The sequence below is a fragment of the Pan troglodytes genome, chromosome 15 (genome assembly GCF_028858775.2).
Source record: "Pan troglodytes isolate AG18354 chromosome 15, NHGRI_mPanTro3-v2.0_pri, whole genome shotgun sequence".
NCBI classification, from domain to species: domain Eukaryota; kingdom Metazoa; phylum Chordata; class Mammalia; order Primates; family Hominidae; genus Pan; species Pan troglodytes.
In genome coordinates this window covers 18,207,388-18,230,810 of record NC_072413.2, presented here as the reverse complement: position 1 = coordinate 18,230,810, position 23,423 = coordinate 18,207,388, and the positions used below count along the sequence as shown (strand labels likewise).

Below are 23,423 nucleotides of genomic sequence, written 5' to 3'. Positions count from 1 at the left end.
GTCACACATCCTTGGAGTAGCATCAATGTATTATGAGGTTTTCACCCGTCCATGGTGAAATAAATAACGTTAGGAATCTCAGTTACTCATTTTACTATGTTGGCCTTTGTTATGCCTTTTTCATTTGTTTTGCTTAATTTTTTTCCTGTAAGAAATAACATTAATAGTTGGCAGTTTTCTTTTAAATAGAAGTCATTTTGTAAATGTTTGTGTTTCCAGTGGCAGTGGGAATATAAAACAGAGACAGAAGAGAGGTATAGTCAATATGATTTAGTGATAATTGAATGAGAAAGGCTTGGGGGACAGAGAGAAATCTCAGATGATGTACAGGTTTCCAGATTGTACACTAGTATTTAACCTGGATATGAGGAAGGAGTAGGAAATTTTCTGGTCAATACAGAAGAGCAAAGAGCAGCAGGTCAGCAGGAATGACTAATTTTTTTCTATGCATGTTTAATGGAATATTCGTGTAGGATATTTTCAGTAGGTAATTGGATAATCAGCATTTATAAGTCGCATCCTACTAGTTTGACTCTCAGTAATAAGACTTGTCAAAGATCCAAGAATCTGAAAGTCAGTGACAAATGTCCATGTGCATCACCATCCGTGAAAGAAAGTCAGCATCCACAGAACACAGAATTGGGACAGATGAACTTAATAGATAAAGATGAATATCGGAGTTGTTCCTCTTAGGGAATGATACTCTCCATGACCTGTGTGAGTCACAGCTGCCAGAAAAGAAAGAGCAAGGAGCGTATGAAGGCAGCACAGCAAATTCGGTCCTAGAGTGCCTTGCTTGGCTTCATGTCGTAGTTCTGACTTCTAAATAATCATTTTCTGCAAAATGTGCTTTGTGTTTTTCCCTCTTGCCGCCTGCAGCCAATCAGAATCTTTTTAGCAGGACATAATGAAAAGAAGTAAGAGAGAGTGTTTTTTTGTATGGGATAGTATTTAACGTAAACTTGAGAGTGAGTACCAGGATTATACTTAGAATTTATGGACTGGATGGGAAGACTGGATAGAAATGTAAAGATTGCTGACTCAAACACAATGTGGTTTCTTTGCTTTATTGTCACAGCTCTGAATTCATGACTCTTAGTTGTATTCATAAGCACTATAACTTTACAAAGCATCTTTCCAAACCAAATATTTACTGATTTATTATAATTTGTATGACTTTATTATAGAACTGACTTTCCAAATGTTCATGAGAATTGTTTAGAATTTGCTACATAGTTTCATCTCAGCTGTGTCCACATGAGCTATCTGTCACCTTGTCTTAATGAATAATGGTTCACTAGGAATATTGGTTTTGGCATTGAAATGATCTATATCTAAATGCAGATAGGACCCGGGACCACTTTTGAACATTAATGTCCAAGTATCTTAAAATTACACATAAGGCTTTCATAATCTGACTTCTGCCCCACTCTCCATCTTTAGCCCTTTTCCCTGTGTGCCCTTTCTCTGGCATTACTGAGCTGCGGGTAGTGCCCTACTCACTCATCCTTCTATTGTAGGCAAATACTTTCACTCTTTCAGGCCTGGCTCCCGCTCTTGCTGCTGCGTGGCATGCCGTCACCCTTTCCTGCCCTCTACCCCTTTTAATCTGTCTAGTCTCAATATTTAAGTCTCTGCTTGGGCATGTGTTCTAGAAAAGCCATCTCTGACATGCTTTATTTTCATTCTTTTTAAACCCTAATGCCTAGCATGTATTTAGCAAGACTCAATAAAAAATTTCTGAGTAAAACAAAGACTATTTTTACAAAGATGATGTGCAAGACTCTCCCCTGCAGTCTTGGAGTAGAGGGGACAGACATGTGGAGGAATAATGTACAGTTTAGGTGGTAAAGATGCAGTAGAAAAATCAGTAAAGTACTAAGGCAGCCTCAAGGAAGGAGGTACCTGTTTATTTGGGGAAAGACATGCAGAATCAAGGAAGACTTCACATAGCATTGTTTCAAAAGATGAAAATAAGGCCAGGTGTGGTGGCTCACACCTGTAATCCCAGCACTTTCGGAGGGGATCACGAGGTCAGGAGATCGAGACCATCCTGTCCAATGGTGAAACTCCATCTCTACTAAAAATACAAAGATCAGCTGGGTGTGGTGGTGCTTGCCTGTAATCACAGTTACTCAGGAGACTGAAGCAGGAGAATCACTTGAACCAGGGAGGCGGAGGTTGCAGTGAGCTGATCATGCCACTGCATTCCAGCCTGGTGACAGAGGAAGACCCTGGCTCATAAAAAAAAAAAAAAAGAAAAAAGAAAAAAAGAAAATAAATTTGTCAGAATAGTGGAGGGAAACATTTTAGATATTAGGAAGATGTTGTACACTAATAAACGTGTCAGCAGTGATTTTGGAAATCATTTATAAGGTACTATTAGGAAGTGGAGAACAGTACACTGTGTCACCTTATATGTTTCTACTGTATTTTAAAGCTGTGTTTCTGGTGGTTTTGTTCATGGATGTTGGGTGGATGAATTTGTGAGGGAATTTTTGACATGTTTGTTTGTCTTCAATCTGGTGACATCTGGTATCTCCCCAAGTGGGTTTTTGAAGTTTTTGAGAATTATTTCTTAAATGACAATTTCACAAAAGATGAAACACTCAATTTATGAAATAAAATGAAATGTCTCAAATCTGTTTTTAAAAGGCAATAGTTTTTAACTGTTCTAAGTGGTTGATTTTAACTGAATATATGGATTTTTCAACAGAACAAGACTTAAAGCTGACATCAGAGGAAAAGTCACAAAGGCTTAAAGGCAGTGAAAATGGCCAGCCAGAGGCATGGAAACTTTTTAATTTAAACTTTTGTTTAATGTTGTTTTTTTTTTGCCTTAATAATATTAGATTGTCCAAATGAAATTACCTTTCAGACTAGGCTTTGAGAATCAGTAGATTGTTTTTTTAAGAATCTTTTGTCCAGGCGAGTTGGCTCACGCCTGTAATCCCAGCACTTTGAGAGGCTGAGGCAGGTGGATCACGAGGTCTGGAGATCGAGACCATCCTGGCTAACATGGTGAAACCCTGTCTCTAGTAAAAATACAAAAACTTAGCTGGGCGTGGTGGTGGGTGCCTGTAGTCCCAGCTACTTGGGAGGCTGAGGCAGGAGAATGGCATGAACCCGGGAGAGGGAGCTTGCAGTGAGCTGACATCCACCACTACACTCCAGCCTGGGTGACAGAGCAAGACTCCATCGCAAAAAAAAAAAAAAAAAAAAAAAAAAAAAAAAAGAATATTTTAATAGATTCTTAAAATTTATAGTAATAAATTCAGCAACCTTATTAACAGAAGAATCAATAGATTCTAATTTAATATTTGATATTTAACTTCAACATAACCCACTATAAAATTTAAAATACTCTTATTTTAAAATATTCTTATCTACCTTCTTGATTAGCTTATAGCTAATCTTTCCTTTTGAAATAGAGGCAAAAACAAATTTCAGAACTTTGTTTGTTCTTTTATTTTTACAACACCCTAACATGATAAAGTAACATCAATTATTGAATCATATTATTAAGCAATAGGAATTATGAACAATGTAACACTGATTCCCTGAGCTGGATTCATGGTTAAAGAGTAATCACGACCTGTGATTGAAAATCCACAGTTTTATATTGTCAGTCACTGATACCAAGGTTAAGGACATATCCTGCCTTGTGGTCTCTCGTTGACCTCAGCGTTTCTGTTCAGGGAGGGAACCAGGTCATAAAAGCAACCCAACTGCCTATTACAAGAACCATATCTTGCAGAATGGGACCTTTGGTGTTAGTGCACAAACACAATAACATTCTAATTCATTTCAATTGCAGAAAATCAGTACAGATTAAAAATTTTTATCTGCTGTCATTAGCACACATTAGAATATATTAGAACTGGACTTAAGCAGATAATCTGGATACATAACACTATCATATGACAGTATATAATTTCAATTAAAATGTGAGAATTTGCATTTCTTTCTGTTTGGTGTTGATTTCGGCTCCTAATAGTTTAAAAGGTGCCTACAATCCAGTTAGGAATCTTTTAAAAAAGCACTTCAGTGCACTGTAGGTACTCACTAATTAGGGTTTCATGAGGTAAACTCTTTTCAAGTGAGGAAGATTTTGGAACACTACAAATCATCTGCTGATTCATTTTTGGTAGATTTAACACATAACAAATTAAATTTAGTCCAAACAAATAGTGAGAACGTTAAATTTGCTGGTTCATGTTTTTCTTCTCCCTTTGTCTAAGGTGAATTATTTTTCACATGTTAGAAGCCAGTGATGTGGCAGTAGCTAAACATAGATTAAAAAGTTAATTCTTAATTTTAATTATTATTTAACAGTTAAATTTTAATTTTAATTATTTTCTAATTTTTATTGCCCATACTTGATTACTTAAGAAAAAAATTATTTTAAAAACATGCACTCCAAAAGAGGAAATGTCACAGAAATACAACAAGCAAATTAACCTTCTGTTTTTACATCTGCAGAAAAGATCTCAAGAACCAGAAATAAATAAGGATGGTGATAGAGAGGTATACCTTTATATTCAAATGTTTGTGTTGAATTAGATTTTTACATTATGTTGTTTAACAAAGTGTAGTAAATGTAGGCATACATGATCCTATCATGTAAGTAGCATAAATCATCAGTGAAAAATTTAATACTTAACTCAGAATTCTGTACATAGAATTTTAAAGAGGTGCAAACCCTAGAGCTATTCTTTCATTATTATGGAATAATCCCGAATGGTGCCATAAAATGCTAGGTAATGCCACTTTAGAAGCTTTAGACCAATTATTTTATCTTTCTTGGTTTTAGTCTGATTATCAATAGATAATGTGCCTAAAGTAGATAATTTCTTATTCTGTGTATCTTCCAGCTAGAAAATTTTATGGCTATCAAAGAGGAAATGAAGAAGCACGGAAGTACACATGTTGGATTCCCAGAAAACCTGACTAATGGTGCCATTGCTGGCAATGATGATGATGGATTAATTCCTCCAAGGAAGAGCAGAACACCTGACAGCCAGCAATTTCCTGACACTGAGAATGAAGAGTATCACAGGTAAGCCTATGGCAACATTGAACAGGAGGTGACTTTGTGCTGTCAAACTAATCCTAATTTGGGCTAATATTCATGATGAACAAATTTTATACTTTTATTAGGATATTCAGCCTTGCCTGTTAATCAGAAAAATGAAAATCAGCAAACAATCAGTTACCATTTTTTTCCAGTCATTAATTTATTTGAAAAATAACCAGTATTGGCAAATGTGAGGGAAAAGGCATTTTCTTTTCTTTTCAGTGAACTTTTATTTTAGCTTCGGGGTACATGTGCAGGTTTATTATATAGGTAAACTGTATCATGGAGGTTTGGGGTACAGATTATTTCACCAGCCACATAATAAACAAAATACTCGAAAGGTAGTTTTTTGGTCATCTCCCTCCTGCCACGCTCCACCCTCAAGTAGGCCCCAGTGTCTGTTATTCTCCTCTTTGTGTCCATGAGTTCTCACGTTTAGTTCCCACTAATGAGTAAGAATATGTGGCATTTGATTTTCTGTTCCTGCATTAGTTTGCTTAGGATAATGGCCTCCAGCTCCATCTGTGTTGCTGCAAGGGAAATGGTTTCACTGAAAAAGACATTTCATACACTGTTGGTAAATACATTTTGAACATTAATTTAGTAGCATATTCACACACACATATATAACAGAGTAAGCATATATAATACATGTAAAGGATATTTGTATAGATATGTTATATGTATACTTATGTATAAGGACATTTATTATAGTATTATTATATAAAAAATTTGGAGCTAGTCTAATTCCTTATCAATAGGAAATAGCTCAATTTCCATACCCCCAAAATAATGTATTATGCAACCATTTTTAAAAAATGAGGTTAGATCTAGGGTATACTGATTATTTCACAATTAAAATGTTTTTAAAGCATTTAGTTTGATGACACATCTTAAGAGTTCTTGTTAAAATTCTTGTAATATCTGCTGTGTTGCAAATGGAAGCTACATGCTACATTGACACTGTACCTTGTTAGCAACAAGATTGCTAGTTACTAAATTTTTGTTGTCAGTGCCTGAGTGCTGAAATATTGGACCCTCAATCTGAATATTGCCAAGGGATTGTACATGGGGATCTATATTTAATATAAACATTTCAGTATATTGGGTAAAACTTTTATTAAAATACATGAAAGGATCTTTGATCTACTAAACCAGGAGTTGGCCAACTTTTTCTGCAAAGAGCCAGTTAGTAAATATTTTAGGCTTTGTGGACTACATATATTTATTTTCTTGAGACAGGGTCTCACTCTGTTTCCCAGGCTGGAGTGCAGTTGTGTGATCATGGCTCACTGCAGCCTCGACTTTCTGAGCTCTAGTGATCCTCCCACCTCAGCCTCTCTACTAGCTGAGACCACAGGTGTGCAACATCACACCCAGCTAACTGACACTATGGACTGTAAAGTGAATAAGCATGGCTGTGTTCCAGGATACTTGACTTACAAAAACGGGCAGTGGGCTGGATTTGGCCCACAGGTGCTTATTTGCTGACCCTTGTGCTAAAAGGAAGGTGCTGCTAATGCAGTGACTCTTACTTGTAAAAGTGCCCTGCATGTGTGACATTATCCTCCCTTTGAGACAAGGATATATTTCAGTATTCACCTCACCATATTTTTCCAGTGACTTCATATGATTTTGAAAACTACATTTATAAAATAAGATTATTTTCTGCATTTCTCCCACTTTATTCCTGTTAATAGAACTCAGTATTTTACTATGATCAATTACTTCATATATTTGATGAGTGTCAACTGTCCTAGAATTGGCTGATTTTTATCAAGCAAGAAATATTCTCCTTGAGAGTTTTAGTATTTCTTGGTCTTTATGTATAAGCATGAACAAAATGATAATCAGCTTATGTAATCTAGAAATGTTCAAAGGGCCTTTAAAACCTTGGTCTGACATTTCTAAATGCCATATGTGTATAATTTTTATAACCTTTAGAATATATAATTGTTACATAAAATTTGAAAACTCCACCTGGTATGTAAAATTTGGAAGCTACTGTTTCTTGTCTATCACTTTTCCATGACTGTGGATGAAAATTACATCATTCTCAGTCATGAGTGTTAAGTATGTTGTCCTTAAAGAACTATCTACACTCATGAACTCAAATTTTCTTTCCATTCACTCTTGATCTCAATGCCGGTAAGTCTTCAATTTCAGCACTCCTCCAGAGTTGTTTTTCCTCAAGATTATCACTAATTTTTTCTGTACTAAATCTAGGCATTTTTCTTACACCTCATTTAATCTGTCAGCAATATTTGAGCCAATGGAGGGCATCTCCTCCCTAATGGCGTCTTCACTTGGCTTTCAGGACCTCACTCCCTCAGGCTTTTCCTCCTGCCTTTCTAGTCCGTTTATCATGGTCTGTTTTGCCTGCTGCTCCTCATCTTTCTCCTTTTGGACATTGTTGTTTCTCATGGCTCAGTCCTCAATCTTCTTTCTCATAATTTTTTTTTTTTAAGACAGAGTCTCGCTTTGTCCCCCAGTCTGGAGTTCAGTGGCATGATCTTGGCTCATTGCAACCTCTGCCTCATGAGTTCCAGCACTTCTCCTGCCTCAGCCTCCTGAGTAGCTGGGATTACAGGTGCGCGACACCATGCCTGGCTAATTTTTGTATTTTTAGTAGAGACAGGTTTCCCCATGCTGGCCAGGCTGGTCTCAAACTCCTGACATCAGGTGATCTGCCTGCCTTGGCCTCATGACATGTTGGGATTACAGGCGTGAGCCACCGCGCCTGGCCCCTCGTGACTTTTTCTACTGTGTATATGCTAGTGATTTCCAAATGTATGTCTCCAACTTAGATCTCTTTCCTTAATTCCAGATCTCTATATCATCCCACCTACTTGACATCTCTATTTGATTAGCTGTTGGGTATCACACACTTGTCAGATCCAAAACTGGGCTACTGATGTCCTTCCTGAAATCTATACCTCATGTAGTCTTTCCTACTTTGGTTAACAGCAACTCTTCCAGTTGCTCTGCCAAAAACATCAGTGTCATTCTTGACTGATCTTTCTCTCTGTCCTGACACTTCACATCTAATCTCTCAGTAAATCTTGTCAGGTCTATCTGAAGAATATATCCAGAGGCCAGTCTATCTTGTACATCTGAGCCACCGTCATCTGCAGTTTAGATGAGTGTCATAGACTGGGAATTGATAGTCCTGGTTTTTAAAAACTTCCCCTTTCATCAATTCTTATCTCAGTGGATGTATTTAAAACATAAGTCAAATGTTGTCATTACTCTGCCCCAGCCCTTCTGATTGCCTCCCATTTCACTCTGAGTATGTGCCAGAGTTCCTCCTAATAACTGAAAGGCAGTAAACCATCTGGCATGTTACCTCTCCTGCTTAAACTTCTGTTTCTTATCTCTTTTGCTGTGTTTCAGCCACACTGAACTTGTTGCTATTCCTTACCTATCCCTAGTGCTTAAAGACTCCAGGCACACCTCTGCACTTAGCAGTTCCCTGTGTCTGGAATGCTTTTTCCCCAGATATTCTTCTAGCTTACTGTTTCCATTACTTCAGCTCTTTACTTAAAATCCCCTTTCTAAGAAGAAGAAAAAGGGTAAAAAGAAATACATTAAGGAATAACCACTTCCTGAGGAAGAACCATGTACCAGCACAATTCCTAGTCCAGAGAAAATGAAGAAAATGAAAAAAAAGAGAGATAATGAGGACTAACAGAAAGGAATTAGGATTGTATCATCAGGACGCATCAGGCTTGAGATTCAATTGGGAACATACCAGGGATGCTCTCTAACGTAATCGAGGGAAGGTTCAATGAAACAAAGTGATTTATCATCTCTAACTTCAAACCTATTTGTGTCTTGACATCAACTCTGTTACCATCATCATTTTTTAGAGTCTTTGATGTACAAATAAAAGTTTCTTTGTATTAAAGAAAAATCCTCTTTCTCAGCAGGGACTTGTCGGGCCATCCCAACTTTCCCACCACCCTTCCCATCAAACACATAAAGATTTCATTTTCCTGATTTAGTTTTTCTCCTCTAACGTACTGTGTATTTTGCCGTATCTGTCTGTTGTTATTGTGTGTTTATCTCACTCTCATGAATAGGGTTTTTATTGTTCATTATCATATCCTCACTTCCTAGAAAAAGGCCTAGCCTATCAGACGTAGCTACCTAATAAATAGGTATTAAATGAATGAATGGAGTTTATCCCGGGTATATCGTTTGATTGATTCTCACTTAAAAAATGTTTGACAAGGTTCATTTTAACAATTTTGCCTGGTAATTATATGTATTTTAAAAATTCTTTTGGCTTCTTATAATAAGCTACATTCTTTATATTAATATTTTTTCACTTAGGTAGAAAAGCCCAATATTGTGGTTATTCACTATTCTTTTACTGGTAATCATGATAATTGCAATTATGGTAAAATGAGTCAGAGGAATTGCAAGCTTTACTGGTATTTTATTTATTTAGAGACAGAGTCTCGCTCTGTCACCCAGGCTGCATTGCAGTGGTGTGACCTCGGCTCACTGCAACCTCTGCCTCCTGGGTTCAGGCGATTCTCCTGCCTCAGCCCCCTGAGGAGCTGGGATTACAGGTGCATGCCATGACACCCGGCTAATTTTTGTATTTTTAGTAGGGACAGGGTTTCATCCTGTTTGTCAGGCTGGTCTTGAACTCCTGACCTCAGGCAGTCCACCCACCTCATCCTCACAAAGTGCTGGGTGGATTACAGGTGTAAGCCACCACATCCGGCCACTAGTATTTTATTTTTTTTAGGGTGGTAAATGTAATGGACTCACAAATTCTTTCCAAGGGATTATGGACCTTCGGTATTTGAAATAAAAAGACAGTTGGAATTTTTTGCTTCCGATAGTAAGACTATACTGGTCAGGCACTGTCTATTCTGATGGAGCAGCTGTTGCTGCTTGGCTGTCTTTCAGAAGCAAGCTGCTCACATTGATATTGGTTGGTGTGCAAGGCCAGTGGTCATTGATCGATTGACTAGATTTTGAACTGGCTCTGGCTGGCTTCTTGTTACCATGGCTACAGGTCAATTCTTTCCTAAGTTTGAGTCAACTTTAACCAGAAATTTTCTGTTCAAAAGTTGCCTTCCATTAACTATGTTCAAAAAGAAACTTTTTAATATTCCAGAATTGTGGATTTAAAGTTTTGGTTATGATGACTTGGTTAATAATAGCTCTCACGAACATTTTTTTTTGATACATCATCTTAACCAGAAGAGTTCTCTGTATAATTTATTTCTTAAAAATAATTGTTTTGTGTTTGTTTTTGGTATTTTTAGAAGCTTTTGCTCAAGTCCTAACATAATCTCCAGTAGGAGATTTTAGTCTCTTTGTCAGTTCATGTATGTATATGATAGTCATATTCTGTCTTTTTAAATTCCTTTTCTTGTTCACTTTTTTCTCTGTACAATAGTAGTGATATTGTTATACATTTTTATCTCATTAAAAAGTTGTTACAATTTTCTGCTGGCAAATCTAGCTTTTTCTATATTTTGACTGAATAGGTTAAAAGTGAAGAAAATTTATGAGATCATTTTATTTTCAAACAAAATCATAAGTAATAAAAATTGCTATTTTGAATTATAAATAATGACATTTAGATATTTTAAAAATAAGGATACCACCCCCCCAATAGTTTGGCTTTGTGTTTCTATGCAAATCTCATGTCAAATTGTAATTCCCAGGTGTTGAGGAAAGACCAGCTCGGAGGTGATTGGCTCATGGGGTCTGTTTCCTCCATGCTGTTCTTGTGATAGTGAGTGAGTTCTCACAAGAGCTGATGGTTTCATAAGGGGCTCTTTGCGCTTCACTTCTCTTTTCTCTCTCTCCTGCCGCCTTATGAAGAAGGTGCCTGCTTCCCCTTCCCCTTCTACCATGGTTGTTAAGTTTCCTGAGGCCTCCCCAGCCATTCGTAACTGTGAATCAATCCTCTTTCCTTTATGAATTACCCAGTCTCAGGTATGTATGTGTGTGAATTACCCAGTCTCAGCTATGTACATATGTATATGTGTGAGTGTATATACACACATACATATATATGATACATATACGTGATGTGAGATATATATATGTATATATATCCATTTTCTTTCTTCCACTCATCAGCTGATGGACACTGGATGATTCCATATCTTTGCATATTGTGAACTGTGCTGCAGTAAACATATGTGTGCGCGTGTCTTTTTGAGAGTACGATTTCTTTTATTTTGTGTAGATATCCGGAAATGAGAATGCTGGATAAAATGGTAGGATCTTCTTTTAGTTCTTTGAGAACTCTCCATGCTGTTGTCCATAGATTTGTATGAATTTGCATTCCCACCAGCAGTGTATCACTGTTGTCTTTTCACCGCATCCACACCAACGTCTGTTGTTTTTTGATTTCTAATAGTGGCCATTCTGGCTGCAGCAAGGTGATATCTCACTGTGGTTTTATTGTACATTTCCCTGATGATTAGAGATATTTAGCATGTTTTTATATGCTTGTTTACCGTTTGCACATCTTCTTTTGAGAAATGTCTATTCATGTAATTTGGCCACTTTCCAATGGAATTATTTGTGTTTTTCCTGTTGATTTGTTTGAGTTTCTTGTAGGTTATAGATATTAATCCTTTGTTAGCATCATAATTTTCAAATTTTTCCCATTGTATAGGTTGTTGTTTTACTCTGATGATTATTTCTTTTGCTGTGCTGAAGCTTTTTAGTTTAATTAGGTCTTATTTATTTATTTTCATTTTTGTTGGATTTGCTTTTAGGGTCTTCCTCATAAATCCTTTGCCTAGGCCCATGTTTTCAGGTCTTAGGTTTAGGCCTTTCATCCATCTTGAATTAATTTTTGTATATGGTGAGAGATAGAGATCCAGTTTCATTCTTCAACATGTGGCTCTCTTTTTTTCCCAGCACCATTTATTGAATAACCTGTACTTTCTCCAGTGTATGTTTTTGTATCCTTGCTCAGAGATCACTTGGTTGTAGCGGCTTTATTACTGAGTTGTCTGTTCTGTTCCGTTGATCTATGTATCTGTTTTTATACCAGTACCATGCTGTTTCTGTTACTGTGGCCTTAGAGTATAATTTGAAGTCAGGTAATGTGATGCCAACATATTTGTTCCTTTTGCTTGGTATGTCTGTTGCTGTTCAGGCTCTTTTGTGGTCCTACATGAATGTCAGCATTTTAAAATAATTCTGTGAAGAATGACATTGGTACTTTGGTAGGAATTGTATCGAATGTGTAGACTGCTTTGGGCACTATGGTCATTTTCACTATATCAGTTCTTTCAGTCCATGAACATAGGATGTATTTTCATTTGTTTGTGTCATCTGTTATTTTCTTTGGTGGTGTTTTCCAGTTATCTTTATATAGATCACTCACTTTTTTCATTAAGTATATTCCTAGGTATTTCACACTTTTTTGCAGCCACTGTAAAAGGGATTGGATTGTTGATATGAACTCTCAGCTTGGTCGTAGTTGGTGTATAGTGGTGCTACTGATTGGTATTCATTTATTTTGTAACCTCTGAGACTTTACTGAATTCATGTATCAAATCTAGGAGTGTTTTGTAGGAGTCTTTAGGGTTTTCTAGGTATAAGATAATATCATTGGTGAAGAGAGAGTTTGACTTCCTCTTTTCCAATTTGGATGCCCTTTATTTCTCTTGCCCAATTGCTCTGCCTAGGACTTCCCAGTTTTATTCTTAATATGCATGAAATAAAAGTAAAATGGAAAGTGCTTAACGATGAGTTTATTTCACATCTCTCTCTCATACACAGATAAAATTATTTCAAAGTCCTATGTTAAAAACATAATATTAGACCCTGTCTTGTTCTAAAAGGAATTTCTAAGTTGTTTATAAAATACATAGGAATCAAGAATATAAGTGGAAACTGTTTCCAAAAAATAAACATAAAAAGTATGGGTTATAGGACACAGACCATTAGCAGTCCCTGGCCTGTTAGGACCTGGGCCACACAGCAGGAGGTTAGAGGCAGGTGAGCAAGTGAAGCTTCATCTGTTTACAGTCACTCTCTGTCGCTCGCATTACCGCCCGAGCTCCTCCTCCTGTCAGATCAGCGGTGGCATTAGATTGTCCTGAGTGTGACCTGAACCCTGTTGTAAGTTGCTGATGCAGGGGGATATAGGTTGTTCACGCCTTATAAGAATTGAATTCCTTATGATCTGTCACCATCTCCCGTCACCCCCAGATAGGACCATGTAGTTGCAGGAAAACAAGCTCAGGGCTCCCACTGATTCTACATTTTGGTGAGATATAATTATTTCATTATATATTAATAATAATAGAAATAAAGTGCACAATGAATGTAATATACTTGAATCATCCTGGAACCATCCCCCACCTCAGGTTCCTGGAAAAATTATCTTCCACAAAACCAGTCCCTGGTGCCAGCATGGTTGGGGACACCTGGTTAACAGATGTGAGACCCCTCTGCCTTGTCTTGGAATAATGTGCAGATATGCATTGTGTGAGTGACATCTGATGGCGCCATCTTGCCCTGTAAATCATTTTAGGGACACCTCCAGTATTTCATGAAAATTAAAATTTCTTCTAGTGACGAACAAAATGATACTCAGAAGCAATTTTGTGAAGAACAGAACACTGGAATATTACAAGATGAGATTCTGATTCATGAAGAAAAGCAGATAGAAGTGGTCGAAAAAATGAATTCTGAGGTATTTTCTTTAGTTATTTTCAAATGTTTTTATATGTGTGTATATTTTAAAGAACTGTATTTTGGAAATATAAAGGATTTTTAAGTCATATATATGTGTGTATATATTCTATATGTCCTTTGTCATATATCTATATATGTACATATAGGATAAAGCCATGTTCTTAATTCACCTCCATTTGCCTGCAACAGTTGAGTAGTGACCTGCACAATGGCCTCAATCCAAAGGAGAAGTATTTGATATTTTTCATAAGAATTGATGATCTTTCCACATCAGAAATAAGTTTTGCGACTGAAAACAGATTTTCTTGTTTTTGGACATTAGTTTTTAAAAAAATGTTAATAGAGAAGTCAATTGATTATGTTCACTGATAAGAAAGTAGGAAATGTATAGCTAGGTCAGAGGCCACATTGTGGATACCATTATCCTTACTTTTGCAGAGAGGAACAGTTTGCTCCAAGTAGTTTCTCATTTCAATGTAAAGAGGTTTGAAAACAATGACATGCCACGATACACATTTAGTAATAATTTATTGATAAGTATTTTGTTTCTGGAGAAATAGTTCAGTATATTTCCCCTATTTCACCATTACTACTGTTTCAAACATTATAAAGAGGAAATAAAAGTTACCGCAATGGCAAATAATCTCATGATTTCTAAGAAAATCTCTATAAGTTGTATCTTATTTACCATTCATATTTTGAAACAAAAGGCTTCTTTTGTATTTATATATTTACACCACAGAAGTAACTGTGGTTTTGTGGAGGGTCACTAGAAGTAGCATCAGAACACCTGGGGAAAATCCTGCATCTGTGTATATTTTTTGACCTCTCCTTTTAAGAATCGCGATCTTAAATGAGTTCAGTATTGTATGTAGGAGTGCAATGCTTAGGTACAGATGTGTACAGTGTAGAAGGGTACAGTGCTTAGATTTGACAGTTATAAATAAATGTAATTCTTATAACTGAGTATAAAAATATTAGAAATGTAGAATATCAGTAAAACGTTCTTCAGTAAAAGAAACTTAAAGAACTTTGAGAAATTGCTTCTGTCCAAATAAATGCATAGCTAAGGCTCTTAGGATGGTGTGGTTGATAGGTTAGATATCAGAGCGTAAACCTAATCTTAAAAATATAGTCAAATGTATTAATCTTATATTTTATGCCTCTGGGTTTTTTGTAACTCAGAAAAAGGCTTTTTTAATTCTGAGATTCTTAAAAATCCTCTAGTGATTTATTTTTCATCGTCTTTAAATAAATATTTAAACTTTTAGGAATTCAGGAGCAGATTCCTAAAAGTTTAAATATTTAAAGACAATGAAAAATAAATCACTGGAGGAATTTACACTCTGTTAGGTTTGAAGTTTTGTCCAATTTTTTTCCAGTTAAATATCCACTATGGGGATTCTTTCATTATACAAATACACGTTATTTTTTAATTTCAGAAGAAATCATGATATGTCAATCTATTGAGTGCTAACTAAAAGTTCTCTTTGTTTACTTAGCTTTCTCTTAGTTGTAAGAAAGAAAAAGACCTCTTGCATGAAAATAGTACGTTGCAGGAAGAAATTGCCCTGCTAAGACTGGAGCTAGACACAATGAAACATCAGAGCCAGCTAAGAGAAAAGAAATATTTGGAGGGAATTGAAAGTGTGAAAAAAAGGAATGATAATCTTTTAAAGGCTCTACGATTGGAAATGAGCTCACCATGGATGATGATACCGCCGTGCTCGTCATTGACAACGGCTCTGGCATGTGCAAGGCCGGCTTTGCGCGTGACGATGCCCCCCGGGCTGTCTTCCCTTCCATCGTGGGGTGACCTTCCAGCAGATGTGGATCAGCAAGCAGGAGTATGATGAGTCAGGCCCCTCCATTGTCCACCACAAATGCTTCTAGGTGGACTCTGACTTAGTTGCATTACACCCTTTCTTGACAAAACCAAACTTCTCAGAAAACAACATGAGATTGGCATGGCTTTATTTGTTTTCTTGTTTCATTTTTTGTTTTGTTTTTTATTGGCTTGACTCAGGATTTAAAAACCGGAATGGTGAAGGTGACAGCAGTCGGTTGGAGTGAGCTTCCTCCAAAGTTCTACAATGTGGCCGAGGACTTTGATTGTACATTGTTCTTCTTTTCAATAGTCATTCCAAATATTGTGAGATGCATTGTTTCAGGAAGCCCCTTGCCCTGCTAAAAGCCACCCCACTTCTCTCTAAGGAGAATGGCCCAGTCCTCTCCCTATTTCACACAGGGGTGGTGATAGCATTGCTTTTGTGCAAATTACGTAATGCAAAATTTTTTGAATCTTCGCCTTAATACTTTTAAATTTTGTTTTATTTTGAATGATCAGCCTTCATGGCCCCCCTCTTTTGTACCCCAACTTGGGGTGTATGAAGGCTTTTGGTCTCCCTGAGAGTGGCTGGAGGCAGCCAGGGCTTACCTGTACTCTGACTTGAGGAGAGTTGGATAAAAGTGCACACCTTAAAAAAAATTGAGGAAACACAGTATTTCAGTACAGTGGACAGCTTAGCATGTTGACAACTGAGAATAAAATGCTCAGTTCTGAACTGGACAATGTAAGACACAACGAGGAAACACTGGAAATGGAAATTCAATTACGTCATTGTAGACTGGCTACTGCTCTACATGATTGTGACCAAAGTCAGATAGCTGAAAGAGACTTCTTTCCAAAGAACAAGACATGAACAGGTTTATTTACAGAAGACAATGAATTCTCATTTATCTCACCTGAAAGAGAACAGATTCTTTCTCAACAAGTCTAATGTAGACAGTAAAATCAACAGGCTAAAAATTAAGCTCCATGAAACAAGATAAAACTCTGAGAGAAAAGACGGGGCAGGCCGCCATCTTTCCCATTCAGGCAACTTAGTCATTCCAGCCTGCGGGCTTTGGAGAGTACAAACCGATGAGGGACAGAAGAGATCCCACAGCACAGCATAGCTACTTTACCAAATCATGGCCAGACTGCTTCTGTAAGCAGGCCTCTGATCCTGTTCCACCTCAATGGACAGAACCTCCCAACTGGGGCCTCCAGCTACCCCCACCAGCATTCCTTGGCCAATGGAAATGTGAAATGTTCCTGGGACAGAGCTCCCGGAGAGGGGCAGGCCCCCACCATTGCTCTTTCGGTGACTAGCCATTCTGGCCTTTGGGCTTTGGAGAGCCCAAGCTGACAAGGGGTGGAAGAGGTACCTCAGCAGAGCACAGCCACGCTGCAAAAATGTGGCCAGACTCTTGTTTACGTCAGTCCCTGACCACATTTCTGGTCAGCGGGTGAAGTCTTTCAACCAGGGTCTCTGGCTACCTTGACTGCTGTTCTCTGGCTGACAGAGGTCTCAGGCCTCCCTGAGTCAGAGCTCCCAGGGGGAGGACCAGATTGTCATCTTTGCTGTTTGGGCGACCCAGGCATTTCAGCCTTAGGGCTTCAGAGTGTCTGAGGTGACCAGGGGCTGAAGTGAACCCCCAGCACAGCACAGCTGCTCTATAAAAACGTGGCCAGACTTTTTTTTTTTGAAGCAAGTCCCTGTTCTTGTTCCTCCTGACTAGGTAAGACTTCTCAACTTGCCTCCAGCCACATCTTATAGGTGTGTTCAGATTGGCAACAGGTTCGTACCTCAGTGGTACAGAGCTTCCAGAGGAAGGGGCAGGCTATCATCTTCCCTGGAAAATACAAGGCAATTAGGGACTGGAGGGGACCCCCAGCATACTACAGCAGCCCTACAGAAAAGTGGCCGGACTTTCTACTTGATGGGCAGGTCCTCCTGGCCTAGGTCTCTAGCCAGCCCACCACTGGAGCTATCAAGCCAGTAGCAACTCTGCAGTTCCTGGGACAGAGCTTCCAGGAGCAAATGAAATCCTTTCTGCCACTGCCTTTGCAGTGGAACTGCCCTTGCTACCCTCAGAAGATGCAAGGGAGCAAAGACCCTAAGTGCCCTATCAACACTTCCAATAAGCTGCCGTTGACCCAAAGAACAAGCCAGTCCATCTCCCACAGGTACCACACACCCTCCACTACTCATCACCAGACAGGGAACCCTGGCTTGGGCCCACAGCACAGACCCTCCATCCTGGGCTGATTACACTAAGTGATTACTAACTCACATGTCTCTGGGATGGAGCACCCAGGAGACAAGCAAAGTGGTGGAGCAGCAAGTCAGGTGATGTGGAGCCCAGAGGTCAGGGACGGCTATCTCTCTAGGGTCCACTTGCCCTTGTGAGACACTTTATCCCAGCACTTTAGGAATGCTGAGGTCAGACCAGCCACATCTCATGTGCGAGATTGCCCAGCAGAGATCAGGTCCGAGAGTTCCCTTTTTTAAAAAAGGAGACTTGCTTAAAAAAAGAAGTCTAGCCACGATTGTGTAGAGCAGCTGTGCTGTGCTGGGGGTTCACTTTTGAGAGAGTTCTCCTCTGAGATCTGATCTCTGGAGGCTGGGCAGTCTTGCACTTGAGATGGGGCTGGTCTGATCTCAGCACTCCTTAGTCTGCTTGCTTCTCCCATGGCCCCAGCCTGGCCACACCTGCTTACGGGGCACTCTTAGATGCCCACACCATAGCTTCCATGCTAGTGGACTGTACCATATCAGTGGAGAGCTGCAGCAAGGTGGCCCCTACAGCCACGCACCAGCCTGCACATTGCCTGTCCATACGGCAGCCCCTTATTTGGAAACTTCCTAAATCACTTTGCTGTGTGTGTTTACACGGGTGGGTTTTGCTTTACTTGCCCTGACAGCACACGGGAGTGCAGCACACACCCCAACCCACATCAACTGCCATTAAAGAAAAGAAATTTCAGCCCAGAATTTCATGTCCAGCAAAATTAAGCATCATAAGTGAAGGAGAAATAAGATCCTTTTCAGACAAGCAAATGCTGAGGGAATTTGGTATCACCAGATCTACCTTACAAGAGCTCCTGAAGGAAGCACTAAATATGGAAAGAAAAGATCTTTACCTGCCACTACAAAAACACACTGAAGTACACAGTCCAATGATGCTAAAAACCAACCACATATGTAAGTCTGCAAAATAACCAGCTGACAGCATGACGACAGGATAAAATCCACACATACCATTACTAACCTTAAATGTAAATGGGCTAAATGCTCCCATTGAAAGACACGGGGCAAGCTGGGTAAAGAACCAAGACCCACTGGAGTATGCCGTCTTCAAGCAACCTATCTCATGTGCAGTGCCATATATAGGCTCAAAATAAAGGAATGGAGAAAAATATTTCAAACAAATGGAAAACAGAAAAAAGGTGTTGCACTCCCAGTTTCTGACAAAACAGACTATACCAATAATGATAAAAAAAGAGAAGGACATTACAAAGGTGGTCCTGACCTTTGATAAATCTCATTATTGCTTGATACCAACCTGAGCTATTTTTATTGCCCAAACCGATAGGATAATTTGCTGAGGTTGTGGAGCTTCTCCCCTGCAGAGAGCCCCTGATCTCCCCAAATTTGGTTGAGATGTAAGGTTGATTTTGCTGTACACCTCCTTTTTTGAAGTTTTACTCATTTCCAACAAGGAAGGCAAGTTTTCCTGCTTCCATGACAAAGGAGAGCAGGCACCTCCTTTCAGCTTGCTTCTGACAGGGAAGGTTAGTGTAAGTTTTTCCAGCTTCTAAGATGGCAGAGAATGATCACCCAGTCTGAGCCTTATTTCCAGGTAAGTAGCTGAATTAGAGTTTTGTCTTAAAATTTTTCCTTAATGATTAAAATTTAAGATTACCCACCAGCTGCTTTTAATTCCTCCTTACCATTAGAACACTCACTTAATCATATGAATTGTGCATTTGTTTGTTTTGCTTAACTCTTTTTGTTTATGTTTGGGGTTTTATTGTTGTTTCACTTTTCTCCCATCTCTTCCTGACTTGGTCAAATCCAAAGGAATGTTCCAAATTGTGGGGAGCAAGGCATCTGAATTGGCTAAAACTCCTATGGCTGCAAAAAAAACCAAAACAAAACAAAAAACAAAAACAAACAAAAAAAAAAACGCAAAAAAAAATCCAGTTGGAAATTTTTTAAAACTTTTGCTTTGTTTTAAAATTGTATTATTATACTTTAAGTTTTAGGGTACATGTGCACAACGTGCAGGTTTGTTACATATGTATACATGTGCCATGTTGGTGTGCTGCACCCATTAACTCGTCATTTAACATTAGGTATATCTCCTAATTCTATCCCTCCCTCCTCCCCCATCCCACAACAGTTCTAGGTGTGTTATGTTCCCCTTCCTGTGTCCATGTGTTCTCATTGTTCAGTTCCCACCTACGAGTGAGAACATGAGGTGTTTGGTTTTCTGTTCTTGTGTTACTTTGCTGAGAATGATGATTTCCAGCTTCATCCATGTCCCTGCAAAGGACATGAACTCATCCTTTTTTATGGGTGCATAGCATTCCATAGTGTATATATGCCACATTATCCAGTCTGTCATTGATGGGCATTTGGGTTGGTTCCAAGTGTTTGCTGTTGTGAACTGTGCCACAGTAAACATACGTGTGCATGTGTCTTTATATTAGAATGATTTATTATTTTTTCAGTACATACCCAGTAATGGGATTGCTGGGTCAAATGTATTTCTAGTTGTATATCCTTGAGGAATTGTCACACTGTCTTCCACAATGGATGAACTAATTTATACTACCACCAAGCGTGTAAAAGCGTTCCTATTTCTCCACGTCCTCTCCAACATCTGTTGTTTCCTTATCTTTTAATGTTGGCCATTCTAAGTGGCGTTAAGATTGTATCTCATTGTGGTTTTGATTTCCATTTCTCTAATGACCAGTGATGATGTGGTTTGCTTCACATGTTCTTTAGCTGCATAAATGTCTTATTTGGGAATTATCTGTTCATATGTTTTGCCCACTTTTTGCTGGGGTTGTTTTTTTGTAAATTTGTTTAAGTTCTTTATAGATTCTGCATATTAGCCCTTTGTCAGATGGACAGATTGCAAAAATTTTCTCCCATTCTGTGTGTTGCCTGTTCACTCTGATGATAGTTTCTTTTGCTCTGCAGACACTCTTTAGCTTAATTAGATCCCATTTGTCAATTTTGGCTTTTGTTGCCATTGCTTTTGGTGTTGTAGTGATGAAGTCTCTGCCCATGCCTATGTCCTGAATGGTATTGCCTAACACAAGGACATTTCTGTGCCTGAGTGCCATACCACCCAAAGTGATTTACAGATTCAGTGCTACCCCTATCAAGCTACCATTGACTTTCTTCACAAAATTAGAAAAACTACTTTAAATTTCATATGGAACCAAAAAAGAGTCTACATAGCCAAGAAAATCCTAAGCAAAAAGAACAAAGCTGGAGGCATCACAGTACCTGACTTCAAACTATTCTACAAGGCCACAGTAACGTAAACAGCATGGTACTGGTACCAAACCAGGTATATAGAACAATGGAATAGAACAGAGGCCACAGAAATGACACCACACATGTAAAACCACCAGATCTTTGACAAAACTGACAAAGGTAAGCACTGGGGAAAGGATTGCCTATTTAACAAATGGTGTTAGGAAAACTGGCTAGCCATATGCAGCAAACTGAAACTGGGCCACTTCCTTACACTTTATACAAAAATTAACTTAAGAAGGATAAAAGAGTTAAACGTAAGACCTAAAAGCAAAAAACCTAGAAGAAAATGTAGGCCACCAACCTCAGGGGAAATGTACTTGTAGTGAAATGCATGGTCCAAACACGCATTCCCTACTTCCTTGAGTGGGTGAGGTTGGTGGCTGGTCCATCTGCTCCAAGTGGACCCTTACAGATGTGGCTGGTTGCTCTTTGAGCCAGCTTGGCCTTGCCCGGCATGCACAAGCATCAGTGAATAACTGTGCTATAAATGGAGCCACATAGAGGAAATGAGCAGCAGGCTCAAGACCAGGGTGTGCACTGCCTTTGGGGCTCCAGTCCGTGCCTCAGGGATGGTATGGCACTGCGAGCTTCTTGGTTGCCAAGAGGCAGACCACAGGCCATCTTGAGGAGGACTTTATGTTCAAGTGCAGAAAGCAGCCAGGATTACCACCCAGGGGACTTGGCCTTCTGTGACCGTGGCCAGACTTAGAATTTGTGTCAAGGCAGGGCAAGCTCACTCGGAGCAGCCTGTTGGTACCTGGCGCCTGTGCATGCCAGGCAAGGCCAAGCTGGCTCAAAGAGCAACCAGCCACCTCTACAAGGGTGCGCCTGGACCAGTTGGACTAGCCACCAACCTCACCCACCGAAGGAAGCAGGGATGGCCAGGTTACAAGAGCCTGAGTACCTGCACCTGAGGGCTGATGGAGCAGAGGCCTGAGGAAAATCAGATGGCATGTTTAACTGTTTAATGGATCTTAAGTTAATTTTTCTATAAAGCAGATGTCACCAGTCCATGCCTCAGAGCTCGTATGGCACTGCAGACCACAGAAGGCCGAGTCCCCTGGGTGGCAATCCTGGCTGCTTTCTGCACTTGAACATAAAGTCCTCCTCAAGACAGCCTGTGGTCTGCCTCTTGGCCGTACCTTTAGGGTAGAAGAACCGATGTACCATGTTCAGCAGCAAGTGAGGTTGGTGACTGGTCTGGTTGCTCCTGGCACACCCTTGCAGAGGTGGCTGGTTGCTCTTTGAGCCAGCTTGGCCTTGCCCGGCATGCACAAGCCTCAGTGCAACAACTGTGCTACAAATGGAGCCACAGAGAGGAAACGAGCAGCAGGCTCAGGAGCAGGGTGTGCGCTGCCTTTGGGGCTCCAGTCCATGCCTCGGGTTGTATAGCACTGCGGGCTTCTTGCTTGCCTAGAGGCAGACCACAGGCCGTCTTGAGGAGGGCTTTATGTTCAAGTGCAGAAAGCAGCCAGGATTACCATCCAGCGGGGTCTTCTGTAGCCCTGGTCAGACCTTGCAGAGGTGGCTGGTTGCTGTTTGAGTCAGCTTGGCCTCCCTGGCATGCACAGGCCCCAGGTAGTAACACGCTGCTCCGAGTGAGCTTGTCCTGCCTTGGCTGCCACCTGATTGCTGATGGAGCAGAGGCCTTAGGAAAAGCAGATGGCACTGTGGCCCACCTTTAGGGTAGAATAACTGATGTACCATGTCCAGCTGCTAGTGGTGAGTGGTGCACCTGCTCCTGGCACACCCTTGCAGAGGTGGCTGGTTGCTCTTTGAGCCAGCTTGGCCTTCCCTGGCATGCACAAGCCTGAGTGCAACAACTCTGCTACAAATGGAGCCACAGAGAGGAAACGAGTGGCAGACTTAGGAGCAGGGTGTGCGCTGCCTTTGGGGCTCCAGTCCATGCCTTGGGTCCTATGGCACTGAGGGCTTCTTGGTTGCCAAGAGGCAGACCACAGGCTGTCTTGAGGAAGACTTTATGTTGAAGTGCAGAAAGCAGCCAGGATTACCACTCAGGGGACTCGGCCTTCTGTGGCCCTGGCCAGACTTAGAATTTGTGTGAAGGCAGGACAAGCTCACTCGGAGCAGCGTGTTAGTACCTGGGGCCTGTGCATGCCAGGCAAGGCCAAGCTGGCTCAAAGCAGAACCAGCCACCTCTACAAGGGTGTGCCTGGACCAGTTGGACCAGCCACCAGCTTCACCCACTGAAGGAAGCCGGGATGGCCAGGTTCCAGCAGCCTGAGTGGCTGTCTCCTGATGGCTGATGG

General features: G+C 39.9%; 1 protein-coding gene across 1 annotated transcript in view; it reads left to right on the top strand.

The window, feature by feature from the left end:
* Positions 1-18,557, top strand: part of LOC735535 (POTE ankyrin domain family member F) — a 45,614-nt gene extending 27,057 nt beyond the window's left edge. Inside the window, 6 exon segments of the mRNA XM_024348639.3 lie at positions 2,717-2,787; positions 4,483-4,527; positions 4,875-5,059; positions 13,649-13,769; positions 15,274-15,462; positions 15,465-18,557. Of these exon segments, the coding sequence (XP_024204407.3) occupies positions 2,717-2,787; positions 4,483-4,527; positions 4,875-5,059; positions 13,649-13,769; positions 15,274-15,462; positions 15,465-15,587 (734 nt within the window). The 3' untranslated portion in view covers positions 15,588-18,557.
* The last annotated feature ends 4,866 nt before the right edge of the window (positions 18,558-23,423 follow it).